Genomic DNA, 26956 nt, shown 5'->3' with positions numbered 1-26956 from the left:
CATTATGACAAGCACGAGTTATCATGAAAAAAATGCATCCAAGCAAGAACTATATACATATTACATTTTTTGTAGCTATTATGTAGAAACAACAAAAATTCTTACAAATATCATTTTGTGAAAATTTTAGTGTATTTAAAGATGTAAGGAGTTTTGCATTACTTTCTCCAGGCGTATGTAGATCTCCCTCAGCAGGCGCGTAGCTGCCTATACGCTAAAACGCAGTTGCGTGCACATCAATTCGGCATGCAAAAAATAAAATTGGCAAAATAAAAATTTATAAATTGAATGTTAAAGGAAACACCTATGTTGTCACTTTTTTAATTGATGAACTATCATTAAATAACGACATTTGGTTTCAAAATAAAAGTTTTATTGGAGATTATGACAAAATCGGACAGTAACTTGTATCTTTTACAAGATTTTAATTTGTAACACTCAGTCTAAGACATGTAGTTATGGAGCACATTTTACAGTGTAGGTTCATCAGTTTGGAAATTACCAATCGAAATTAGAATTATCAGAACCCTTCGATATCGTTGAAAATATAAACAGAGACGATGTGGTCGACAGACTACCGGAGCCAATCACCCTGCAAACACGCCAAAACAGTATTGGAAAGTTTCATTATTTGTTGCGTTCATAGACCATATGATAAGGGAACTGGAGAGTGGAGTCGCATCTAGTACTAGTATTATCAGGAAATCGCTTCTTTGCGCTGTATCTGCTTCATCGTGTTGTAGGAAATATAACAAACGAACAAATCTCAACATTGTCTGAGACATAAGAAACTGACCTTGCATGTAATTTTGACGAATTCAATTGGGAGGTCGCTCGATGCCGAGCACGTACGCTGGTTTATAACATCTCGCGAGTGCTGCCATGGAGATCTATCAGTGTACTACGTATGTTGAAAACAAATGTACGATCAACAATGAACAACGACAGTTACTAGCATTACTGCATATTCATCGGGATTTGTGTAAATATTGACAAAGTAAAAGAGAAGTTTGTTTCTGCCTAGACCCGTAGAGCAGTCTGATTTTGAGTAAATTCTGTATCACATATATGTGTTGTTTGTGTATTACTCAATTCAAAAGATTTATCTAATAGTTTTACATTCATAAATTTTTTATAAGTCCTATCTACATATAGCGCTTTTAACATTCCTATGACCGAAAACCGAAAAAAAACCATTTTTCTGTATAAAAGGGTCCCAAAATTTTTTCGCATCGCTCCGCTCGGCGCTTGTTGCTTGCACATCGTTTCTTTCTAGCTACGCCCCTGCCCTGATACAGATGGACATTACAAGATAAAGAATATTCCTAATACTAGTAAGATTAAAAGCTATGGGAAATATCTAGAAACCTAGATTGTGAAGAATTCACACTATGTTTTAGAACTTTTAACTGTGAACTTTTAATTGACCTTCAAATTAATAGGCTTTTCACCCTTTCTGCTGTCAATAACTTGTTTGATTTATATCTAGTAAATGTAGCATAATTATTTTCCTAGAAAGAGCAAATTGCACCAGGTCTAATTATTTTTGTATTTTCAGGCTATTTTTCATATTTTTAAACTTTGACCATTCAGGTATTGACCTGAAAATAGATAAAGTTTAACCTATTTTTTTTTTTTATCTTTCACCTACTTTAGTATTATTCAAACATAAAAAAAACCACTTGTGCAAGCAGTTGTCCATAAACCAATTTAATATAATGTAAGCATCTATTTTTTTCTTTGTTGGTGATGAGCATTGCAAAGATTTAAATAACAAACATAAGTTTTAGACAATGGATTGCAATGACAGACGACAAGAAATAACGAAGGCTTAGGTAAGCTAAAAACATAAGTCAAAGAAAGACATACAACACCATAGCCAAAACCAATCAAAGAAAATTGTGTCTAGGGACACAAATGCCCCTCTACGGCTTTACCATGTTTCAATTTAAAAGGGTTTTCAAATTATAACTCTCCAATGGTTAACAACTCACTACAAAAACTCTTGTCTGCATGTTGTGGTTCTAAGCATTGTGTACAAGTTTTATTAAATTTGGATGAGAAAAACTTGAGCGGGGGAACTATATTCCAATTATTAAGGGGCATAACTCTAGAACAGTAAGTGACTCACTGCCCAAAATCAAATCTTGATTGCAAGTTTTTGATTTTAGCATGTTGTATGAATTTGTTGAATTTTAGATGAGAAAAACTGAAGTTAAAAGAGGCAGATTTATGTGGCCCAGGCCCCCCTTTTCTTTGAAAAATTTGGTTGATTATACTGGGAATCACTGAAGCTTGATAGGAGCAGGCCCTCTCTTAGGCAGTCAGTGGGCCCCACTTATGAAAATTTCTGGATCCCGCACTGGTATGAAAATGAAAAAGGGATGAACCGACAGGAGGACATACTGAAGGATGGTAAAGGGAAATTTAACTTTAAGGAAAACGAAATCCTTACAAACCAGGGGTGAATTCAAGTGCTCCGGTATCATAATCCATTAGGGGTACCAGTCTTGTCTTTAAGGCAAGTAAAATTATAGAAAACCGTATAAATGATCAGTTTATTAAAACAGTTCATAAAAAGCAAATGATATAACATAAAAGAATTGCAATAAATAAGCAACAAAATACAAAATGCACAAAATTTAATATTTTGTGTAATGCTTTATCAGCAAGTAGTCTTGAAAATCACTGTAATAATTCAATAAGTGAACTGATATTTTTTAACTGAATTTTTCTTTCCAACTCAGTTTTTTTTTTAATTTGAATACAATAATAAATCTAATAGATGTCATTATAATAAAATGCTGACATTTTCAACAATTTTTAGCGGTTGGTGTAGTTCTTTAATATAAAATTGAGAATGGAAATGGGGAATGTGCCAAAGAAACAACAACCCGACCATAGAGCAGACAACAGCAGAAGGTCTTCAATGCAACGAGAAATTCTCGCACCCGGAGGCGTCCTTCAGCTGGCCCCTAAACAAATATATATGGTTCAGTGACAATGAACACCATACTAAACTCCAAATAAAAACAATAAAATCAATAATTTCCTTCACTGGATTACCTGAACAAAATTTTATCAAATTACAACAGAGACATGTAGGTATGTACCTTATCGCTTTTTAGAGATCTGTTCCGCTTGACCTTAAAATCTGCACCAGTTGAACTTTTAACGTCGTACATCTATATTTCCATTGTGGCGCAAGATATTTCCTATTGTGACGTCAAAATTTTACGGGAACCTTTGTGATGTCCAGTAATGGCAAACAAATAGCGATAAGGTGTATTACAAAATAAAAATTTCTTTGAGTAATGTTTACAAACACTAGGACACGCATTTTAAGAGCTTGATTCTGTGTTGACTACAACAATAAGCTTTTCCTAGAATGATCTACACTATATAAACTATAAAGGCAGCTATTGATAAAATAAATTTTGATTTTGGATTATACATTATATAATACCTTAGATCTTTGGTCTGCAGTAAATTTCTAGAAGTCAAAGCTCCCAGAAATCAGATATCTATCGGTAGGAATATTTGGAACAAATAAAGATCTTAGATCATACTATAATTATTCATATTCTCTAAACAGTTTTTTCTAATCAATAAAAAACATACTCTCAGGTTTGACTGATTATTCAACATTCAAATTTTATACAGCTTAACCTTTTCCCTGAATTTAACCTAATTTTATATGGTCTTGGTTTTAGGGGGGAAAATTGGCCTAATCATACCTGCTTCTTTATAACTGGTTTATCATAATAAAATTTCAAAATAATTTATTACCTGAACAAAAATTATTGATGCAAAACAACACAAATATACAAATGATTCTTTTCAGAAAGAGTGATAATTAAAAATGAAAAAAGCGTGTTGAACTGTGATTATCATTACTTTCTTTACCCTATAAACTGTGAATCAAACGGGTTTTTTTAAAACTATTTTAGCTTTGTGATTCTCAAAATGTCTTAATCTACTTCAGATTGGAATTATATTTAATCTTGAGTAATTTAAATGAGAACACGAATAATCGAAACATAAAAACTCCATATCACATCAAAGCATTCAATTTCATCTGCCTGTGCTAAAACACAATAAATGATACACTAATCATGTCAGATATAAAGCGCTAAACATGAAAACTAATGTATAACTTTAACAAAGAATTGCTTTCAATCAATATGAAACAATAAGTTCACATGACAAAATTTAAAAAAAAAAACAAAAGGAGTATGTTCGATAAGGTCCTAAAATGGCCCACTTTTTTAACGTAAATTTCAAATTCGGATTTATTGACCAATATGACGCTAAATTATAGCTAATACATTGACTAGATAGGATATAAGCCATTTTGTTGAAAATTTTGCGTTTCTGCGTTTCATTATGACGTCACAAGTTGTACTCATATTGATTTTTGAAAAATCAATGAAAATGGATAAATTTCCATAGATTATTGGACAGGAAACATAGAGCGCATACGTCGACAACAAAGATCTTTTAAAATAATGTTTGTGAAGACATTTCACATGTCTCATATGAATATTAAGCTTGTCGACGCCTGCGCTCTATGTTTCCTGGTCCTTTATTTGGTTGAAATCCAGCTGATTTTGTCAAATTTCACCAAAATCCCTTATGTTGACCTTTTTGGGATGTAAAAATCAACGTGTTAGAATTAAACTTTGACAAAAACAGTTCTGTTCAACTTTCTCTCATGTCTTTACGGCAACTTAAAACATTTTTTGTCTTGTAACTATGGACTTTATAATTGGGGCCAAATATGGCCCTTACCGAACTTACTCCTTTGGCATTCTTAAGCTATATATATACATAGTTTTGTTAAAAAAATCTTCATTACGGTAAGCATGGTGTAATCACTTGTGCCTATGTCATATAAGTAAATACATATAATTACATTAAACATTATAAAGTTATATACATTATACACAATGGTTTTAAGAATAGAAATCTGTATTTCTTAAGGTACAATCAAGTGTGTCTATTTAATAAATATGAAACACATAAAATTACTCACACATTTACATTAAAAGAAAAGATATAAAATAGCAATAAAAAAATAACTTAATATTTTGTATCTTGGTATAAACTACACAAATATGGTGTAAAACTTATTTCACATCACAACCATATGTTTTTACACAAAAATGTTAATGGATAATTGTAGATATTGATGTGTTGGGTAAGTACATCTTTCCCATGTTCAATACCATTCAAAACAACAAGTCACATGATTATGTCAAACAGTTAGGCATATTGGAATCAATAATGTGTCGTCTGCATGAAATATCAACATTTTAATTTTTAGGGTTAATTTGGATGTATCTTGGTCAAAAAAAATATTTTTGCGGAACACTTCATGTATCCCCTCTTGACCTTTCAAAAATGCCCCAAAATGAGAGATCAGTCTTAAAAATGAAAAAAATATAAAATAATGGGAGATAACTGTGTTTAATTATCATATCTCCTTTGCCCAGTCTTCTCAGAGATCAAGTTAAAGCTTTCATAATTTATTTGAGTTTTTTAATGATTCTATAAATGTCTAAATCAACTTTAGCCTGGAATTACATAAAAGCATGGAATGTTTAAAAGCACAAATTAAGAATATTTATATAAATTAAAATAGAAAATAGAAAATTATTTAGATTTAGTACAAAAGCAAAAATTGCAACAATAAAATAAATATTTTTTTTTACAAATTTGACAATCTATATTGTATTGAATGAATCTTTCCTTTTGTTAAATTTGTTCAATACTAAAGCACTGTATGGTCTAGCAAACACAATGAACGAATCAACAAACAAACAAAATCTAAAAACATGTACAGTCTATATACATACTATCATATTTCATTTTTCAGGAGTCAGGCTTAGGCTTTGTTATTGTGGGAATTCAGAATTCACACTTTTCTGGACTTCGGAATAAATGATTATTTTTTCTGGGTATGGGAGAGAATGTTTCTTTCTTCAGAAATAAAGCTAACACCCCCTTCACCCACCCCCTCTCCATTGGATTTTGTTCAATCTCTGTCTTACCCTTTCATTTAGAATTACTAGATAAATGGAATTTAAAAACAAAATCAACATAAAATTCCATTTGTAATGTCTTAAAAAATATATGCTTAAAGTAATAATTAATACAAATCAAACAACAGTATTTACAGAATATTAAAAAACAATGTAAAGCTGATATAAAAATGTAAAACTATAATTCAATCACTATACACAGTTTGGATATTAATTGATTACAGTTTTGTGTACAAAAAAGTTCTTATTTAACAACTTGACTGATTGAAAACATCTCTTAGATGATGTTCTTCTACCTACTTATGACTATTTGTTAAACATTTATGGAAACATATATGCAGAAGTTAAAGACACATATCATATGTACATATATATAAATAATTTAATTTTGGATGTAACACATCTTCTGATTGGCTGACATTTTTTGTTATCAGGCCATAGACATAATTTAGTCATGTGACCGTGACGTCATCAACGTTTTTTCATGGTTTTCTACGGTTTAAAATGGAATTTAGAATTAAATTATAAGAAAAGACTAATATTTTTTCTGTCTATTCCAAATAACATAAAAAATGTGGTGCACACTGTTAAATAACCTGCTACACGTGTTATTCAGTGTGCACCAAATTTTTAATGTAATTTCTTCATAGACAGATATTACAGTCATTCCTTAAATAAAATTTCATCTCTATGCTGTGGTAAAACAATACCTAAAATATTCTATTTTTTTCTGTAAGGCTTATTTTTATCAAAATTAGATTTGGGGCAGGTATTTTTGTTATTTTTACTTTTTTAAATCCATAACTTTATAAGTATTCTTCATAATTTACAAAATAACTCACTATATAACAATAGAAATATAGCAAACAACAGATTCACATTACAAGATAAAGTTGCATGATATCTATACATCAATATAAAACGAAAAATAGTACATATACAAATATTTCTTACACTTATATGTTTAAATACATTACAAAGCATTATTCTTTATGTTTTTCAACTCTCAACATGGCCGGATGTTTTGCATAACTACTGAATATGGATTCAGCAGGAATATTTTTAAGTTTACTATATCCATTAAATCTCGAAATAAGCATTTAAATGTTTATTATGACGATTCTTTAAGCATATAAATAATCTCCCTAATTCCATACAGTGAAGAAAAATATGTTGCTTAAACTCAAGCTCTAAATAAGCAATTTAATCTCAAAATTATTGGGTCTAGGAAGTAATCAGATTTATACAGTAAAGCAAGCTCTTTAAAAGCATAGTATTATCATGATCATTGACATTGTGCTAAAACTACACAAGAGTGCACATGCTGAAATGTCTCGCCTTCTATACTAATCATTGATATTATGTTGATAGTCCTAAGTATAAAGCTAAGCTTTATTACAACTGTCACATAAACTTAACATTAACCAAGATAACTAAAAAAAGACCAATGAACCTTGAAAATGAGGTCAAGGTCAGATGAAACATGCCAGGCAGACATGTACAGCTAACAATGCTTCTATATACAACATATATAGTTGACCCATTACTTATAGTTTAAGAAAAATAGACCAAAACACAAAAACTTAACACTGTGCAATGAACCGTGAAAATGAGGTCACAGTCAAATAAAACCTGCGCGACTGACATAAAGATCATAAAATATTTCCATACACCAAATATAGTTGACCTATGGCATATAGTATTAGATAAAAAGACCCAAAACTCAAAAACTTAACTTTGACCCTGAACCATGAAAATGAGGTCAGGGTCACTGGACATCTGCCCGCTAGACATGTACACCTTACGATCATTCCATACACCAAATATAGTAGACCTATTGCATATAGTATAAGAAAAACAGACCAAAACACAAAAATTTAACTATAACCACTGAACCATGAAAATGAGGTCAAGGTCAGATGACACCTGCCAGTTGGACATGTACACCTTACAGTCCTTCCATACATCGAATATACTAGCCCTATTGCTTATAGTATCTGAGATATGGACTTGACCACCAAAACTTAACCTTGTTCACTGATCCATGAAATGAGGTCGAGGTCAAGTGAAAACTGTCTGACAGACATGAGGACCTTGCAAGGTACGCACATATCAAATATAGTTATCCTATTACTTATAATAAGAGAATTCAACATTACAAAAAATTTGAACTTTTTTTTCAAGTGGTCACTGAACCATGAAAATGAGGTCAAGGACATTGGACATGTGACTGACGGAAAATTCGTAACATGGAGCATCTATATACAAAGTATGAAGCATCCAGGTCTTCCACCTTCTAAGAAGTGAGCTAACGCCGCCACCGCCGGATCACTATCCCTATGTCGAGCTTTCTGCAACAAAAGTTGCAGGCTTGAAAAAAATGATCAGCAACTCTTTTTACAAAAACTCCTATGATTAAAATTGATTTCAAGTTATATACAGAAATGTGTATGACATATTATGGGTATTTTTAGTCTTAAGATTATTTAGGAAAAGAGTCACAGATTTTAAACCAATTTTGTTTAGAACAAGAAATTTTTATTGAATAAACAGATTAATTTGCAGAATTGTCATCAATTGTCCTGCTTCAAGTGTTCAGATTTTACAAATTTCAAGTCAACACAGATTTCAAAAGAATATCCAGTTAAATAAGGTTATTCTAAGACATGTTTCCTGCATGTGTTAGCACATGGTTCAATTTAAACATATTTCATAATGGCATTAAATCACAACCAAACAGAATATCTTAAAATAAACAAATAGTCTGATAAAAAAATCTGTTCACAACCTTCAGTTCTTGTAAAAAAAAAATTCTACAAAACTCTTGAAAAATTGTTCATAAAAATTTTACAGTAAAAAATATCACAAAGGAAAATAAAAAAGGTCGGTTCTTGAACGAGTGCAGAATAGCTCTAGAAATAATCATTTGATTTTGTTTCAATTCATATTGACATTAAATAAAGTTGTTTTATCACAAATATCTATCATCTTCATGAAAGTTTGCAGTTTCATCATCCTCGTCTTTTTGAAATGGAGGCTGATATCTTCTGTTCATCAACTTCATCTGTTTCTTGGCTATTATTGTTGTTATTATGGCTCCAATTAATGTTCCCCCAATAAAGCATCCAACACCAATGGCCATGGCTTTCACTAAAACATAAATTGGGCAATAAGATAAATTTTCAAATGTGACCTATGAACAAGGTGTATCAATGAATGCTTGATTATAGAATAGATAAAAAAAAACATAATTCCAAGTAGCTGACATAAAACATAGGCAATCAAATTCTCTTCACAGGTTTTATTTCAATGAACAAATTTAAATTGATGGATCTACAAAACTTGTGACCACAATCAGTGCTAATGATAAAAGTCTTTACATGTTGTTTTTATTTCTCTAAAGCTGTTTTCTTCTATGAACTGATGAAGTGTGTATTTGATATGTAGATCAGCAATAAAAGCCTATCAATAAACTAGATTTTTGCATCATGAATCTACAATATATTTTCTTTTCCATTAATCATTAAATCATCAGTGTGGCGGATCAAGCCATTTAAAAAAAAAGGGGGGGGGGGTCACAACCCAGAGTAAAGGGGGGTTCCAACTATATGCTCCCATTCAAATGCATTGATTGGCCAAAAAAAAGGGGGTTCCAACCCCGAAACCCATCCCAGGAAATACACAACAAGAGCTGTCAAAATGACAGTAAACCGGATTCTTTAACATTTATTTGTGTTCTGGCATTTATCAATATTACATGGACCAAAACTCCTAATAGGTAAAATTTATGATTATCAATATCAAACTTGACTTCCATGTTGTCAACAATAACAACATATAAACTAGATAGAAAATGACCCTCTAGCAGGACAAACTGTGTGCCCTTAATGCATAAAGTAAGAAAAAATTACAAGTCCACCTACCTATGATTTTGAAAATATCTAAAAAAAATGAATGAATTGTATGGTTTTCAAATGGAAAGACAAAAATCAAGCTTATTAAAATTTTAAAAGGTTTGGTTGAACGGTTCATGAGTAAATGCACGGACACAACATTTTTTAAACTTTCAAGAACCGTATCTCCTGAACGGTAAAAGTCAAAATCGTCATTATTGAACTTAACCTCCATTTTGTTGTCAGTAACAACATATTAAAATTTTAAAAGGTTTGGTTGACTGGTTCATGAGTAAATGCACGGACACAACATTTTTTAAACTTTCAAGAACTGTAACTCCTGAACGGTAAAAGTAAAAATCGTCATTATTGAATTTGACCTCCGTTATGTTGTCAGTAACAACATATTAAAATTTTAAAAGGTTTGGTTGAACGGTTCATGAGTAAATGCATGGACACAACATTTTTTAAACTTTCAAGAACTGTAACTCCTGAACGGTAAAAGTCAAAATCGTCATTATTGAACTTGACCTCCATTTTGTTTTCAGTAACAACATATTAAAATTTTAAAAGGTTTGGTTGAACGCTTCATGAGTAAATGCACGGACAACATTTGGTTGCCGCCCGCCCGACGTACATCCCCAAATCAATAACCGACATTTTTGACACAAAAATCCAGTTAAAAATTAGTATGGATGAATAACAGTAGCTAGATCAAATTTAATGTATTTCAAGATTTCAAAGGGATCCATAGTCAGGTGTTAGACGTCTTGCCCATTAAACTAAGATCAGTGGTAATAATTTCCTTGATTATCAAATCTAATGTTTTTCAAGATTTCAAACTGAAAGTGATCCATAGTGAGTTGTTAGGCATTCTGCTTTCTACAAGGACAAGCAGTTACTTACAAGCCATAGACATGTCTGCTCCCTCTGTATGTTTACCAGTCACCATCATACTATGCATCAACCAATGCCACTCCTGGGCATCACCTTGGTCAAAGTTCACAAGGTCATCCACTGTCCATATCACAACACCTATAAAAGCAGCAAACACAATAATAAAGGGTTACAGATAGTTTGGTTATAATAATGTATCAATGAGGATTAAAATTTAATAGACAACCCTGAATGCCCCAAAACATGGTTAATTAGCAAAACTTTAAAATTACTGATTCCTATGTACCAACGATTTAATCTAAGCCTCCTCACAACACAGATTAGTATAATTTGGTATTAATAAAAGGGGGCAATAGGAGGTCCGTTAACATGTTAACAACACCTCGATTTTGACAGTTAACAACAAATTCAAAAATGCTGATAACAGTTAACACAGTGGGTTGAAAATAGTTAACAGTTTAAATTATCTCAGATAACAGTTAACAACACTTTTAAAAGGCCATAATAGATTAACATAAAAAGGTATTGCCCCCCCCCCCCCCCCTCGGATAAAAACATATTAATAAACCTGACTATCACAAATAAATTATCTCTCTTAAAGTCTGCTTTCTAAAGTTATCCATTCATTTGATGTTTTAGAGCTTTGATTTTGTCATTTGATTATGGACTTTCCATTTTGATTTCCCTGGTAGTTCTGTTTCTTTGTTTGTTTTTCTTTTACATTTTTTTGAACAGTGAACCGTAGAAGTAAATATTGCCATGTGTGTTTTAGATGTTACAAACAAAGTTTGACATCCCTATGACAACAGGATATACATATAAATTGTATGCTCTGTTGAGCAGGATTTGAATATATATGAGTTTAAGAAGATTTACCTCTGAGTTTCATGTCAAGGGCAAACTTGTATTTTTCATACAAACTTTCGTCAGATTCATACCAGATTTGATGTTCGCCGTCATTTGTAACCTAAAACATAACATTAAAAATAAGTTCCCTTCAACAAAATAATTATAAAAACAAATTCTAATACAAGATGTGTCTGTATGTATGTGTATGCTTTTATATATGCCTAAACTTAAGTAGTTTGTTGTTCCATCTTTTAAACGGAGTTTTCTGTGCCAATTGCTGTATGTTTGTTTATTCTACATTGGTAAGAGGTATCTGCTTTTTGGTCGGGTTGTTTTCTCTTTTGACACATTCCCCATTTCGATTATCAATTTTATGATATATAAGTACTAAAAGATTACATAGCACTGCAAAAGTGGACATATTGACTGTAAAGTTCAAAATACCTCTATGTAAATAAAACCAATCTGCGAAATATTGAATATATATATATATATCTCATTCATATGGTTCTGTCAAATTTAATGCAACGTCATAAAACAATGATATGTTATTTTCATAAATACAAAGTTCAATGTTATTTAATGAATGGCTATTATCTATTTTGAATTTATTGAACCATAAAACTAATTTTTGACTCTTTACATTGAATAATCCGCGAAGCGGATTATGTAAAATGTGAAGAGTCAAAAATTAGTTTTATGGTTCAATAAAATCAAAATAAATTATTGCCATTCATTATAAATAAATTTATATCAAAAATAAGGCTAAAAGAACTTTTTGTATTATTTATATTAACAATAACAACGTACACACATGTTGGCGTATGAATACACAACGTCAGAGTGGGCGCGTCGCCATCAAAATTGACAACATTGAAAATAAAACTAATAATTCTAACCAATCAGAAGACAGTAAAAACACCAAATTTATTTATATAAATGAAGCTTTTAGAAAAGAGACAATCTAATTTTAGTTTCAATCAAATATTATAATTCTCATATAAAATACCTGTAGGATCTGACATAATTTTTCCAAGGTCTAAATATTAGAGTGACTAATTAAATTAGACTAGCTTATTTCTTGACGTTGATGAACAATAACATTAACTTATCACTATTTGGTGTATTTTTTACTTTGATCTTTTTTTGTGATCATATTTCATAGCATGCAACTTGTGTGAGAAAGAAAATGATCGCTAGAAACTAATGACAATTTAAACACTTTAAAGCATCATAATCAAATAGCCATTCTGCTCTTTGGTCAGGTCATACCCGTAGCCAGGGGGGTTCGGAGGGTTCGGACGAACCCCCCTTGAAAACAAATAAGCACTGTTAAAGTCAATGTTCTGTTTCGAATTGTGACTGTTAAAGTCGAGTTTGTGAGTCCAACTAACCCCCCCTTGGAAATTCCTGGCTACGGGCCTGCAGGTTGGTGTCTCTTTGACACATTCCTCCTTTCAATTCTCAGTTTTATAAACAGATCATCAATGGTCTTTCAAACATGAGGATGTTTCTCGGCGACAACTCATCTAAGGCGGGTAAACCTTTAATGAGATTGTAGCAGAATAACACCATCTCCACTAAATTTCATCGATAAAAAACAAATGTTTTTAATTTATAGATAATATCGGTGATCATTTCAACAAGATTGATTTTCTCACTTGAGCCAGTATGGCAAAAGTGAGAAAAGAAATCTAGGTGAGATGAACAAAGATAATCTGTTTATTGCTATTTTACCTATGACGATATTAATTTCATTAACAACGGCACATGCTCTCTTATTTTTTAGTGATAATTTTCATATCACTAGACTTCACCGAGAAAGAAAATTATCAGCCAGTAAAATTAAATGGAAATTTCGTAAAATAGCTATAAAATTGTATATCACACACCCTTAAAAAATTTGATAACTGGTAAATACTTACATTAACATTGAAATAATTAGAACTGTAGAATTTACTCCATTTGTGATTCTTTTCAAAATAACTGTGGTATTTTGTATCAAGGTCATAAAAGGTCATTTTCTTCTTTGATTGAAAATCACAAGTGTTATTCTTCTGTGGTAACATACAAACATCTTCATCATTACCCTAAAAATATATCACAGAATCTAATACAAACATCTTATAGAACAAACCTAGAATATACAGTATTACTTAAAATGTTATTTACGTAAAAAGACCTAGACTTGTAGTTGTTCACATTTTATACTAAATATTCTTAATTTTGTATGAAAAACTAAGTTTTCTTGTTTGAATTGTTATACTTGTCATATTAGGCTTTTTACAGCTTAGAAAGTAGTAAAGGTTTTGCTCATTGTTGAAGGTTGTACAGTAAGCTAAAGTTGTTAACTTCTACATCATTTGGTCTTTGTGGAGAGTTGCATCATTGGCAATCAATATCACATTTTTTTTAAAAATCAAATGAGAGCATCAACAAGTATGGACTATCTTACAATAATGATTATTTTTTGCTGATAATATGCGGTACTGACTTAAAAAAAAAAATTTTTTTTTTAATATTTCTCATGAATTTGAATTATTTTGTTGAACATGCTTCTCTTCAGGTACTGAAGGTTACAATAAACAGTCACCTTCAAAATACTTACTAAGTATTTAGAACACTTATAATCATACCCATGCCAAGGCACGCCCATGAACAACATGGAGGCAGGTACATTTGAATGGTACAAATATTCATCTGTTCCTGAAAAGATAAATTAAAAATTCATCTACCAGTGTGGATTCATTAATTTTCATTGGAACCAATTTTCATGGATTAAGGAAAACTTGCATTATCATGATATTTAATTTCGTTGTTTTGGCAAAGTCTGCATACCTTTTTTTAGAGTATTTATAATTTGTTGATTATTTAATTTTTGGTTCTCCTGTATCTACGAAATCCATGAAAATTAGTATCCAATGAATAATAATAAATCCACAGTATAATGAAATTTACTGGTTCTTTTGAGAAATACAGATGTTGATGAGTTCGATGAAGTATGCCTATACCATAAAGCACAAATGCTGGCCGCTGTGAAATAGCCTAAATGCTGTCCTGAAAAGTGGTGTTCAAACACCAAAAATCAAACAAATGCCGTTTATTCCTGTAGTAAGGATAAATTTCTAAATTAACAGGTTGAGTAGATATAGGAAGATGTGGTGTGAGTGCCAATGAGACAACTCTCCACACTTAGATGTCTTGCTTTCTTTTATTGGGGAAATTCTTTGGTATGTTGTATTGTTAATATGTACCCATGATAACCTTAATGATTGGCATAGTAGCTTTTTATATGGTACATGTAGCTTACCTATGATAATGTTAATGATTGGCATAATAGCTTTTCAAATTCTAGCTACCCCATGATATGCATGATGTTAATTTTCATTGATGTTGCTTTGAATGTGGGATTTTCATGCTCCGTTGAAGACTCATTGGTGGCCTTCCGCTGTTTTCTGCTCATTGGTGGGATTATTGTCTCTTTGACATATTCTCCTTTTTCATTCTCAATTTCATTGTAGCTTTTTAAGTTTTTTTATGCTAGCTTACCTTTCATTTGGATTACATTATTGATTGGCATAGTGGCTTTTTATATGTTAGCTTACCTATGACTACATTACTGATTGACATAGTGGCTTTTTATATGTAAGCTTACCTATGACTACATTACTGATTGGCATAGTGGCTTTTTATATGTAAGCTTACCTATGACTACATTACTGATTGGCATAGTGGCTTTTTATATGTAAGCTTACCTATGACTACATTACTGATTGGCATAGTGGCTTTTTATATGTAAGCTTACCTATAACTACATTACTGATTGACATAGTGGCTTTTATATGTAAGCTTACCTATGACTACATTACTGATTGACATAGTGGCTTTTTATATGTAAGCTTACCTATGACTACATTACTGATTGGCATAGTGGCTTTTTATATGTAAGCTTACCTATGACTACATTACTGATTGGCATAGTGGCTTTATATATGTAAGCTTACCTATGACTACATTACTGATTGGCATAGTGGCTTTTTATATGTAAGCTTACCTATGACTACATTACTGATTGACATAGTGGCTTTTATATGTAAGCTTACCTATGACTACATTACTGATTGACATAGTGGCTTTTTATATGTAAGCTTACCTATGACTACATTACTGATTGGCATAGTGGCTTTTTATATGTAAGCTTACCTATGACTACATTACTGATTGACATAGTGGCTTTTATATGTAAGCTTACCTATGGTAGCAATACACAGTTAGGAGTTTAGTTTCGCATTTTGGCCCCGGTGGATTTTTCAAATAGGAAAGTTATTGTGTAATAAAATTCATTTTTAGACAGATGAGTGCTAATTTAGCCTTCAAAGATGGTTTATAAGTGCATCAAGATTATTTTTTACATGTTTTATGGGCTGTTTTCTGTTTGACAATCCGTATTTTCATAGCTAGACCGGCCATCGGTCCAGAAATTAATGTACTGTTTACAAACTCTTTTTTTCTACACGAAGTTTTTGACGCAATTTTACAAAAAAATGAGACGAAAGACATATGATTTTCATTGGATTTGCTGAATGATATATGTACACAGTTTCAGAAAAGGTATTACTTCAAGCGATTGAAATTCTACTTTTAGACAAATTTTGGGGAAATATGTGACATCTTTCCCCCCCTTTTTGCAATATTTTATAACAAATAAATGCAGATTGTTGCCATGGATACACCAAAAAGAAATTATATTTCACCATTTTATATACTGGATATAAAATCTATGGAAGATTCTGATTACATACATATGCCCATATATGACACAAACAGTAAGCTTGATATTGCAAGAAAGCAATGAAAAGGGGATGGTAAAATTCATAAGGGCAAACTTTAGTATTTTTTCCTAACTGTTTATTGCTACCTATGACTACATTACTGATTGGCATAGTGGCTTTTTATATGTAAGCTTACCTATGACTACATTACTAATTGGCATAGTAGCTTTTGCCCTGCAAGGTTTATCACAATCTGTAATAAAGCTGTCAGGACTTGTCATTATAGTATCACAAGTTCCAGTTTTTATCAATTCTGAAGTCAAGTCACAATTTGAGCCAAAACATGGTGGTTTCCATGGCAATATGCATGACAACTAAAAAATAAAATAAAGATACACTCATTATGTAATACCTCACAATAAAATATGGTTATTATCATTAATAATATTTTATTGATAGTTCTTTTCAGGTGGCATAGCTGCATATACTATTAGGTAAAATTTTATCTATCTCAAGTCTCTTATATTATCCTCCATTATAGCTCAATCCTTTTTATATCCATCTAAATTTGTCATACCTAACAAAAATGTGAAGCAAGTGATCTGAGATACAATTCATTGGGGAATTATTGAAAGAGATGAACTGAATCAAAATTATAATTAAAATAACTACAAACACAGAATTTCCTTGAGGATGTTATCTCATGGAGTATACTGTAAATTCAGAAATTGCTGGAAGCAAACAATTAAAAAAAAGTAAATTTCTTTTAAATTTGGACATTTTATAGAATTTTCTTGAGAAAAAAAAAGTATATGTACATATTAAAGTTTTATTACACAAAATAAAAAACAAATTTTTTTAAAAACATATGCATTATTTTTTTTAATTCAAAATTTCATATGACTTTAAAGATAAAACATGTAAAGAAGAATCGTGTTAATATCATGGCAAAACAAACCTTTTGATTGTGAAGGTGAACCCTTTTGGCAAAGGCATTGGTAAAGTTAAAGGCTATTTGTGCATGATGCTCATCCATGTGACAGTTGCCGACAATACCTAACAAGTCCACCGCTATGATTTCGGCGTACATTTTCTTTGCACGTTTAATAGAGTTATTTACCCATGTGTCAAAATCAGATTTATTCATATCATCACTGTATGGCATTTTTACTGAAATTATATAAAAAGATTAAAATATTGTATAAAACTTAGAAATGATTGTGAGATCTAAATGATTGCTAGGTTTTTATGTTTAGCAAATAATGTGACGGAGTGATCATGATGACATGTATTGCAATAACAAAACGTTACATTCAGTAATCTGACACATACAGTATAAATGTATTTGTATGCAGTTTTTCTTGTTATGGCATTACTATTCTCACATTTTTGTCTGTCATGAAAAAATCGAAATCAAAAATGTGCACAATAATAACACTTTGTTGACCACTGTACCCCAATTTTTGTCATTTTTATCTATTTAATTATTTGTTTGTTTTACTCACACTTTGTTGTCAATATAATGAAATTCTATGCAACTGTCATATACAAGTGAAGGGTTTAGCTAGCTTTAAAACCAGGTTTAATCCACCATTTTCTATACATAAGAAAATGCATGCACAAAGTCAGGAATATGTTTTCCATTTGTTTAATGTGTTTGTTTTTTCTATTTGATAAAGGACTTTCTGTTTTAAATTTTTCTCTGTGTTTGGTATTTTTGTTATTTTACTTTTTTTTAAATTTACCATGACTACAGTATTGATATAAGAAGTCTGGGTATTGACATTATCTATACATGTTTTCTTCTTTTATAAAGTTTGCTGCCTGATTCCAATCCATAGTGTTAATAAATTGTGATTTAAATATTTTTTTAACAAGCAAGTTATATTGTTTTTAAGTGTGCAGTCAGTACTTTTGTGCTGACATCCACTAAGTTCATCTGACAGTGTTCTCCCCAAGCCATTTTAGTGCTGTGGTCTTCATTTTTTTTTATTAAAAGTGACAAATTTGAGGTTTGAATCTTGATAATTATGCATATATAAAAATGTACATCTTTTTTATATATTTTGGAGTTGAGTATGATGTCCATACCACTGAACTAGTATTCATTTTTGTTTACTGGCCAGCAAAAGCACGCCTCCTGGTGCAGGATTTTCACGCTGCATTGAAGACCCATTGGTGGCATTCAGCTGTTATCTGTTATCTACACTTTGGTCTGGTAGTTGGTTCTTTGACCCATTCCCCATTTCCATTCTCAATTTTATCTTACCCAGAATTCCATAGTTAGCTTTCTTGCTATGTGTATAACACATAAGATCTGCTTCATCCTCACTTTCTGTATCACCGACTATATGAATTACATTGTGTATTCCTTCCCAGGTCCATTTCTTAAAGTCAGATTTCTTTTCTGTTATGACAGTAACCTAAATACAAAATAATCATCTGAATTAAAAAAAAAACGAAAATGAAACCATTAGAATAAGGAAACAGCAGGTGTGTTAAGGCTTGTGTGTCACTAAAAATGTACTTATATATAAATAAAGTTTAAAAATAATCTTAATGTCAAAATGTTAAACTTCAATGTCAAAGAGATATAACTCTATCATGTCTATGCTACATTTGTATAAGTACCTCCTACTCTACCAGTTAATAAAAAAAATTGTAAGGGTTCCACGGAACCCAGTGTCTCGCCTACTTTTACTATTAATCGCAGACTCAACAAAAATGAGGAAAAACATCAATAAATATTTCCCTCTGATTACTGTCTTTTGATTGAAAGAAGCTTCCAAGTTTGGTAAAAAATCCAGGATAGTTTATGAATCTAATAAATGTTTTATAAACTTTAACTGCAGACTGTATGTAATGTTAACTGGAAGAAAAACTAAGTCCATTTATAAGTAAAATACGGAAAAAGTGAATTTTTTTTTCACAAAATTTACTTCTGAATAATATATCTTATGATCTTTTTGTCTAAGTTTGGTAGAAATCCAGGATAGTTTAAGAACATTATAAAAATTTTAAAAACTTAAACTGTTTTGTTTCTGGCAAAAAAACTAACATGACTAAGTCCATTTATAAGTAAAATACGGAAAAGTGGAAATTTATTTTTACAAAATTTTCTTCTTGATACTATCTTATGATCATAAACAAGCTTCTGTCCAAGTTTGGTACAAATCAAGGATAGTTTATGAAAGTTATTAAAATTTTAAAAACTTTAACCACAGAGTGAATGTAATGTTTCCTCGCAGAAAAACTAAGTCCATTTATAAGTAAAATACGGAAAAAATGGAATTTTATTTTTACAAAATTTACTTCTGGATACTTTCTTATGATCATAAACAAGCTTCTGTCCAAGTTTGGTAGAAAATCAGTATAGTTTAAGAAAGTTATTAAAATTTCAAAAACTTTAACCACAGAGTGAATATTTGTGGATGCCGCCGCCGCTGCCGACGACGGAATGTAGGATCGCTTGTCTCGCTTTTTCGACTAAAGTTGAAGGCTCGACAAAAAACACACTTGAATAATTAGATATAAAAAGATGTGGTATGAGTGCCAATGAGACAACTCTAGCTCCATCCAAATAACAATTTATAAAAGTAAACCATTGTAGGTCAAGGTACGGCCTTCGACATGGAGCCTTGCCTCACGCCAGACAACAAGCTATAAAGGGCTCCAAAATTAGTAGTGTAAAACCATTCAAATGGGAAAACAAAGGTCTAATCTATATAAAAAAACGGGAAACATGTATAAATTACATTAAGAAACGACAGTCCTCAACTACGGTACATCAGATTCCTGACTTAGGACAGGTGCAAACATTTGCAGTGGGATTAAACGTTTTAATGGTACCAAACCTTCTCACTTTTTCTGAAATAATAGTATAACATCACAACATACACAAACACATGAATAAGTATGTTTTATACCTGTACTTATTGAATTTTATGTTTCTGTCTCACTGTCATAAATTTAATCTCTCCATCTCCTTTTATTCATGATTATAATATTATGAGTGCCACTAGTGTTGCTTAGTCTTTAGTTTTAGATCTATGAGTTTGACTATCCCTATGGTATCTTTCGATCGTCCCCCTTTTAAGAATTGACCAAAATATATACATTTGTCATGTTTGTATACATGTATCAAATAATGTTCATTTAAAAACTAAAAAGATGTGGTGCATAAGCATGATTATTAAAGTAAAGTTTCTTTTTTTTCTGCAGCTGAAATAGTTTGTGCATGTCCATTTTTCCTTAATAAATAGCATGTATTTATTTACATATAAATATCTCAATATATATAGTTTATAAAATGTAAAGGTCATGCCAATCACATTCCATCACAGTCAGGGGCTCATTTGGGGATAAAAAAATAAGTTTTATGTTTAGACTTTCACAGCTATTTTCAAAACCTTTTATCATGTTTATAGTCATGATACATTGTAGTTGCAGTATAAAATCAATACAACAAGCCCAATTCAAAAATATGATATTTCTGGTGTATGTGTTATTCAACACAAAACAGTTGAGTTTGCCCTTCCAAAGTTTCCCTTTGTTATTGTTTGTTGATACTTTTCAGACATTTGGCAGCTTGATATTTTTTTTATTTTTTTCGTGTTATTGTGTTGTCATCATTCCTGTAGTAGGTATACCTTATAAACAAAAAAAACATTTAAATTAGGTAATAACTACTCAATCTTTGAAATGTGCATTCAGTGACTTTATTTAATCATGGTTCAAATGAAGTAGAAAGTCTTTAATGCATTTTAGTTTAACTTAATCATGTTCAATTTTTGTCATCAAACATGTTAAATGTTTAAAAATTATTATCAATATTTGAAATTTTTTAAACATGTTAAATATAATTATCGTTACTTTAAACTTTCATATATATATAGACATCAACATATTAACATGATTAAACATGGGAAATCTAATTTACATTAATGTAAAACAAGAATCTGTCCAAACAATGTAATACATGGATGGTCCACTTGCCATTTTATATGTTCATGATCAATAGACTGTGAAAGTGGGGTAAAAACTCTTATTTGACATTGAAATAAGAAAGATCATATCATAGGGAACAAGTTGATTTGGCTTCAACTTCATCAAAAACTAAAACCCAGAAGCTGACCAGATGGAAAATTGAACTGACAGATGGATGAACAAAAGAATGAAAAGAATATATGCACAGACCGAAAAACACAATATCCCTAGGTGAGCAAAAAAACACCCAACCTTTTAGTACATGTTCTTATCAAATTTATCAAACTGATAAAAATATGTGGCCAACTGGACACTGGAGAACTGATCTTGGGCAGATCATGTATTAAAAGTATTGAAGGCTTTTCTGTCTAGCTAAAGAACAGGTCAAAGACTAGCCAATTGACAATGATTGATATGCACCCCACTGGTGTATTCTTTTTGTACATGTATATCCTAGAACAGAGGCAATAGACAAGAGGGACATTCAAACTTATTAGTAGAAAAATAAACTGACAACGCCATTGCAAAAAAAGAAAAAAAAATGTGAGGGTTCCCAGTGTCTCGCCTACTTTTGCTGTTAATCGCAAACTCAGCACTAAGGAGGAAAAAAATAACAAAAAATATCCCTTTCGACACTATCTTTTGATTGCAAGAAGCTTAGAACTGTCCAAGTTCGGTAAAAATCAAGGATAGTTTATGAATTTAATAAATCTTTTAAATCTTTAACTGCAGACTGTATGTAATGTTAACTGGAAGAAAAACTAAGTCCATTGATAAGTTAAATATGGATAAACAGGTACAAAATTTTAACAAATTTTCCTACTAGATACTAGCTTTTGATCATTAACAAGCTTCTGTCAAAGTTTAGTAGAAATCAAGGATAGTTTAAGAAAGTTATTGAAATTTCAAAAACTTTAACATGCAAATGACATGTTTAATCACAGAGTGAATATTTGAGGACACTGTTTCTGCCGATGGATTGTTGGATCGCTATGTCTCCCTTTTTCGACAAAAACAAAAAAAAATATGATAATGTTAATTGTTTTAAATATACATCATGTATTCATGTAGACCTATAAAACGATCAGTACACTGATGTTGAACTTGAACATGATAACACAATAATGCTTTATTAAACAATTATATTTTTCCTGTGCATTTGCGTTTTGGTCTATCATAAATCTTTATCTTCAGAGTCAATATATATCAAAAGTCATCATTATGTTTCTAAAATTGAAACTTCTAGTGAGAACAAATCTAGTTCAATGCCCTGATCATATTTAGTTTAAACATAAATTTATTTATAGTGGATTGGGAAACAAGTTTTGAAACTAATATTAATCCCTTTCCACTTTGCGGGTGCGAGTGCTGCCTTGTAGCGGCATTAGCCTACTCTTTATCGAAATCTATAAGGGTGTCTTTAACAAATCCGGGTCCGTTGGCGCCCATTCACGTTCGCACCCACTCATGTTCGCACCCTACATGTTCGCACCCTACATGTTCGCGCCAAATTTTGATTGGTTTTATGTTTAATAACTCTGTAATCAAGTTTTGGCAAGTGTATTCTTATAAGTATAATTGTTGTCATTGTCTCAAAATAAACTGAGACAGCATTTTTTTCTGTGTTGAATATTTTATCATGTTTTAGTTATAACATGTACATATAGTATGATAGTGTATTGCTATATTTTATTGTTTTATTGTTTCAGATCACAGGGACCAAGCTGTGTGTTTTTCATTTAAAATCTTCAATGTTTTACTCATACAAAGCTATAAATACATTCAGTATTTACACCAAAGCGATTTAAAACAACAATCATGATTTTCCAATTATTCAACTGGAATTAAATGAATTAAAATTGGGCGCGAATGTGTAGAGTGCGAACAGACCTTGGGTGTAAACGTGCATGGTGAGAACGTGTAGGGTGCGAAAGTGTATCGGGCGCGAACGGACCTGATACCGACTTTAACGTGCAAGAGATATTGCTCTCTCTTAACACGGGTCAGCCATTTATCGTCCCCTTCCGACGGACTAATTATCGTTTCTTCAAGACCATACTCGCAAATGGCGTCAAGGGAGAGCCGAAAATTGAGTTCCTGAAATTTTCATCCCTAACGGGAATCGAACCAGGAACCTTTGTGTTAGTAGTCCGATGCACTAACCACTACACCACGGCTCTCTATTTAAAAGTATTTTGAGTCATAAAAATATCATCAATGGTATAATGACATGTTTTCCTAAAAAAATACCAACGTGAATGGGAGCTAAAATGATTTTGGACGAATTGATACCTACAATGTACCTTCATAATTAAATCATGTAAACTACAACATGTATATATGGTGATTCCGTCCCTCAATAATTTTTCAAACAACATGAACAATAGCTTTTATTTTTTTTATTTCTTACCTCTCTATGGTTAGTAAAATGATTTAGCCGACACAAAGATTGAGATTCACAGGGACAGTTCACAGATTGTGCAACAACCAACTTGACAAGCGATATGAGAACCACAAATTTCAAGGTGATGAGTTTTATTGGTTTTGGAATAATTAGCATTGTTGATTCTTTTGATTGCAATATATCTTATATTTAGTTAAAATAGCACAATTCTCCGTCAGCTTATTATCATCGTAAATGGAAACACTCTGTAAATTATTTATGAGTTTTCAACACCTGAACAAACATTCAACAATATTCAACTTCCGTATCACCTGAAGGCGTTACTAAAAAACTACCGGTGACGGAAAGTCGGAATCTTTTATTCGTCGATTTGTTTTCTTTCGCCAAAAAGCTAAAAAAAATGATACTAATTGACCAAAATTAATCAACTTATCAAATTTATCTGAATTAGACCACCTTAAATATAAATCATGAATGAGAGAAAAGGAAACTTATGACAGATGTCGGAATATTTTTTTATCAATCCGGCTTTACTTTTGTTTTATATTGTGAGAAGCACTTCCGGTAAATATTAAAACCATATTTTCCCAAATTTTAGCAATTTGCATGTGATATTATGATATATCTCAAACACGATTTTGTAAAGACAAAACAAAAACATTGGTTAAGAAATCATATCTTTAAATTGAGTTTAAAATGGATAAAAATGAAATTTTCCTTCCATTCTGGTCAACATGGTCAGAAAAGTGTCATAAGTTGAAAAGATACTCACAGATACTCACAGATCCTCTTCTGACTGTAGGATTCCTGAGGAATCCTCTTCTGTCAGCTCCTTGTCTAAACTTTATTTACTTAGGTCTTGTCCGGTCGTGTGTATTTTTTCACTATAATTATATTTTTGTGCTTGATTTTCCCAGTAACGGTCTAATCTGGCTTCAAAACATGGTATTGTTGGTGCTGATACTACTTTTTCTGGTAGACTGTTCCAAATTTCTACTGCTCTTTGTGTAAATGTATATTTTCTTACATCTAGTCTAGATCTTGTTTTATACAATTTGAGATGGTGTCCTCGAGTGTTGGAGTCAGTACACGGTGATATAAAGTCTGATACATCATCATCATATTTTCCTGATAGTATTTTGTACATTTCTATCATGTCACCTCGAGATCTTCTGTAGGCTAATGTTGGAAGTTTTAGTTTTCTAAGTCGTTCTTCATATGTTAATGTTGATAGTCCAGGTATTTGTTTAGTTGCTCTTCTTTGGACATTTTCAATGGCTTCAATTTGTTTCTTCAAATGTGGACACCATACCTGGTTGGCATATTCAAGATGTGGTCGTACTAAAGCTGTGTATAATAATTTAAATGTATTCATATCCATGTATTCCATTGTTCTTCTTAGTATTCCCATGATTGAATTTGCTTTGTTTATCTTTTCATGCATATGTTGTTCAAATGATAATTTGGTGTCAATGGTAACTCCTATATCTTTCTCAGCTTCTACATATTCCATCGGTGTTATTCCTTCCTTCAATGTGTAAGCTTTCTGTTCTACTTTAGATCGTCCAATTCTCATCACTTTACATTTGTCTGGATGGAAGCATAGGAGCCATTTTTCTGACCATTCATGAAGTGCATGAATGTCTTCTTGCAGGTGTTCACAATCAGACTGTTGAAATATACCTCTAAATGCTTTGGTGTCATCTGCAAAAAGGTATGTGTCTGTGCCAATACTGGTGACTTCAGGCATATCATTTATATATAGTACGAATAAAATGGGGCCTAGCACTGAACCTTGAGGTATTCCGCTCGTGACATCTTTCCATTCGGATTTCTCCCCATTAACTATAACTCTTTGTTTTCGTCCTAATAAGAATGATCTAATCCATGTGTTGTATTGTCCTGTAATTTGGTATTTATCAAGTTTGTGTAGCAATCTTAGGTGCGGCACCTTGTCAAATGCTTTCATAAAGTCACAGTATACGACATCCACACATCCTCCTCTGTCTAAAATTTCAGTCCATTTATCCATAACTTGTAATAGTTGGAGTACTGTTGAACGACCGCTTATAAATCCGAACTGTCGTTTACTGAAAAGTTTGTGCCGTTTCATGTGTTCTATTATTTCTTCCCTCACCAAAGATTCCATCAATTTGCATATGATGCTAGTTAAACTAACGGGTCTATAATTACCAGCTACCTTTTTATTACCTTTCTTAAACAATGCTGTGATATTTGCACATTTCCAGTCTTCAGGAAGTTCTCCGGTAGAAATAGATGTTTGAAATATAATGGCTATTGGAGTAGATATGGTGCTACTTATTTCTCTTAGTACCCTTGGATGTATTCCATCTGGTCCCGGTGATTTGGATATATTCATCTTGTCTAGTTTTTTCTTTATTTTCTCTACATTTATTTTCATAGTTTCTAATGGTGGAACCTTAACTTTCTCTACTTTTGGCATCTCAGTGTCCGTTTCATTAGTAAATACTGATGTAAAGAATTCAGCTAGTACATCTGCTTTCTCCTTATCAGTTGTTGTTGATTCTTTTTGGCTAGCATCCTTAAATAAATCTGGAATACTTGATTTTGTCTTTGTTTTGGACCGTGCATATTTCCAGAATTTCTTCGGGTTTTCTTTTACTTGTTGCGCTATTTGTTTCTCATATTCTTTTGTGATTTTTCTGGTAATAGCCCGGACTTGGTTTCTTATCTTACAATACTCAGAATATACTTGTCCATCCCTTGTATTAAAAGAAGACGTTTCGGCCATGGACTGGTGTCGGTGAGGCATTGGTCGTTTCGGCCAATAAACCGCTTTGGTCATTTAAGAGGGTGTAGATAGGCCTAGTGGTTTTTAGAATAAAGGATAATGGGCAAAAAATATTAGGAATGAAAATAATGCCACACATCAGGAGATGTATCTGTAGGGGGTCTCATTGGGGACTATTAGACGTATTTACACTTGTATGCAAATTTGTCCGCCATTACGTAAAATCACACAGGTTCCCATAAACTTTGACATCATAATTTAAAATATTTGACGTCACAATTTGAAAGTGATTGTTGCTTGACGTCAAAATGTGATTCGGAGTAGATCTAAGGTCATTC

The 26956-nt window shown here is 31.7% G+C and overlaps 2 protein-coding genes across 3 annotated transcripts in view; one reads left to right on the top strand and one right to left on the bottom strand.

Annotated features, from left to right (window-relative positions):
- Positions 1–6816: 6816 nt before the first annotated feature.
- On the bottom strand, positions 6817–24389 carry LOC139482361 (di-N-acetylchitobiase-like). Its single transcript, XM_071266219.1, has 10 exons — positions 23852–24389; positions 18725–18878; positions 17414–17625; positions 16652–16829; positions 14292–14389; positions 13609–13773; positions 11711–11801; positions 10844–10972; positions 8416–9194; positions 6817–7349 (listed from the first exon to the last, which is right to left on the bottom strand). The coding sequence occupies exons 1-9, from the start codon at positions 23999–24001 to the stop codon at positions 9016–9018; spliced, it is 1356 nt and encodes a 451-aa protein (XP_071122320.1). The 5' UTR covers positions 24002–24389; the 3' UTR covers positions 6817–7349; positions 8416–9015.
- LOC139482360 (ferredoxin-fold anticodon-binding domain-containing protein 1 homolog) overlaps positions 24336–26956 on the top strand; it is a 16767-nt gene continuing 14146 nt past the window's right edge. The window contains exon 1 of one of the 2 annotated variants that reach the window (XM_071266217.1): positions 24336–24409. The gene's annotated coding sequence lies outside the window, so the exon portion shown is untranslated. Of the gene's footprint in view, positions 24509–26956 lie in introns of both variants that reach the window. The other variant, XM_071266218.1, reaches the window with a different exon arrangement.

Source organism: Mytilus edulis, chromosome 7 (assembly GCF_963676685.1).
Source record: "Mytilus edulis chromosome 7, xbMytEdul2.2, whole genome shotgun sequence".
Taxonomy (NCBI): Eukaryota; Metazoa; Mollusca; class Bivalvia; order Mytilida; family Mytilidae; genus Mytilus; species Mytilus edulis.
The sequence above is the reverse complement of the archived record's forward strand: the minus strand, read 5'-3'. Positions and strand labels throughout refer to the sequence as shown.

Excerpts from the sequence above, each read along its gene's own strand:
- LOC139482361 (XM_071266219.1), bottom strand. The coding sequence starts at position 24,001 with ATGCTAATTATTCCAAAACCAATAAAACTCATCACCTTGAAATTTGTG. Across the intron at positions 16,830-17,413 it reads TTCACCTTCACAATCAAAAG|TTGTCATGCATATTGCCATG; the intron begins GTTTGTTTTGCC and ends TTTATTTTTTAG. Across the intron at positions 13,774-14,291 it reads ATAAGTGTTCTAAATACTTA|GGTAATGATGAAGATGTTTG; the intron begins GTAAGTATTTTG and ends ATATATTTTTAG.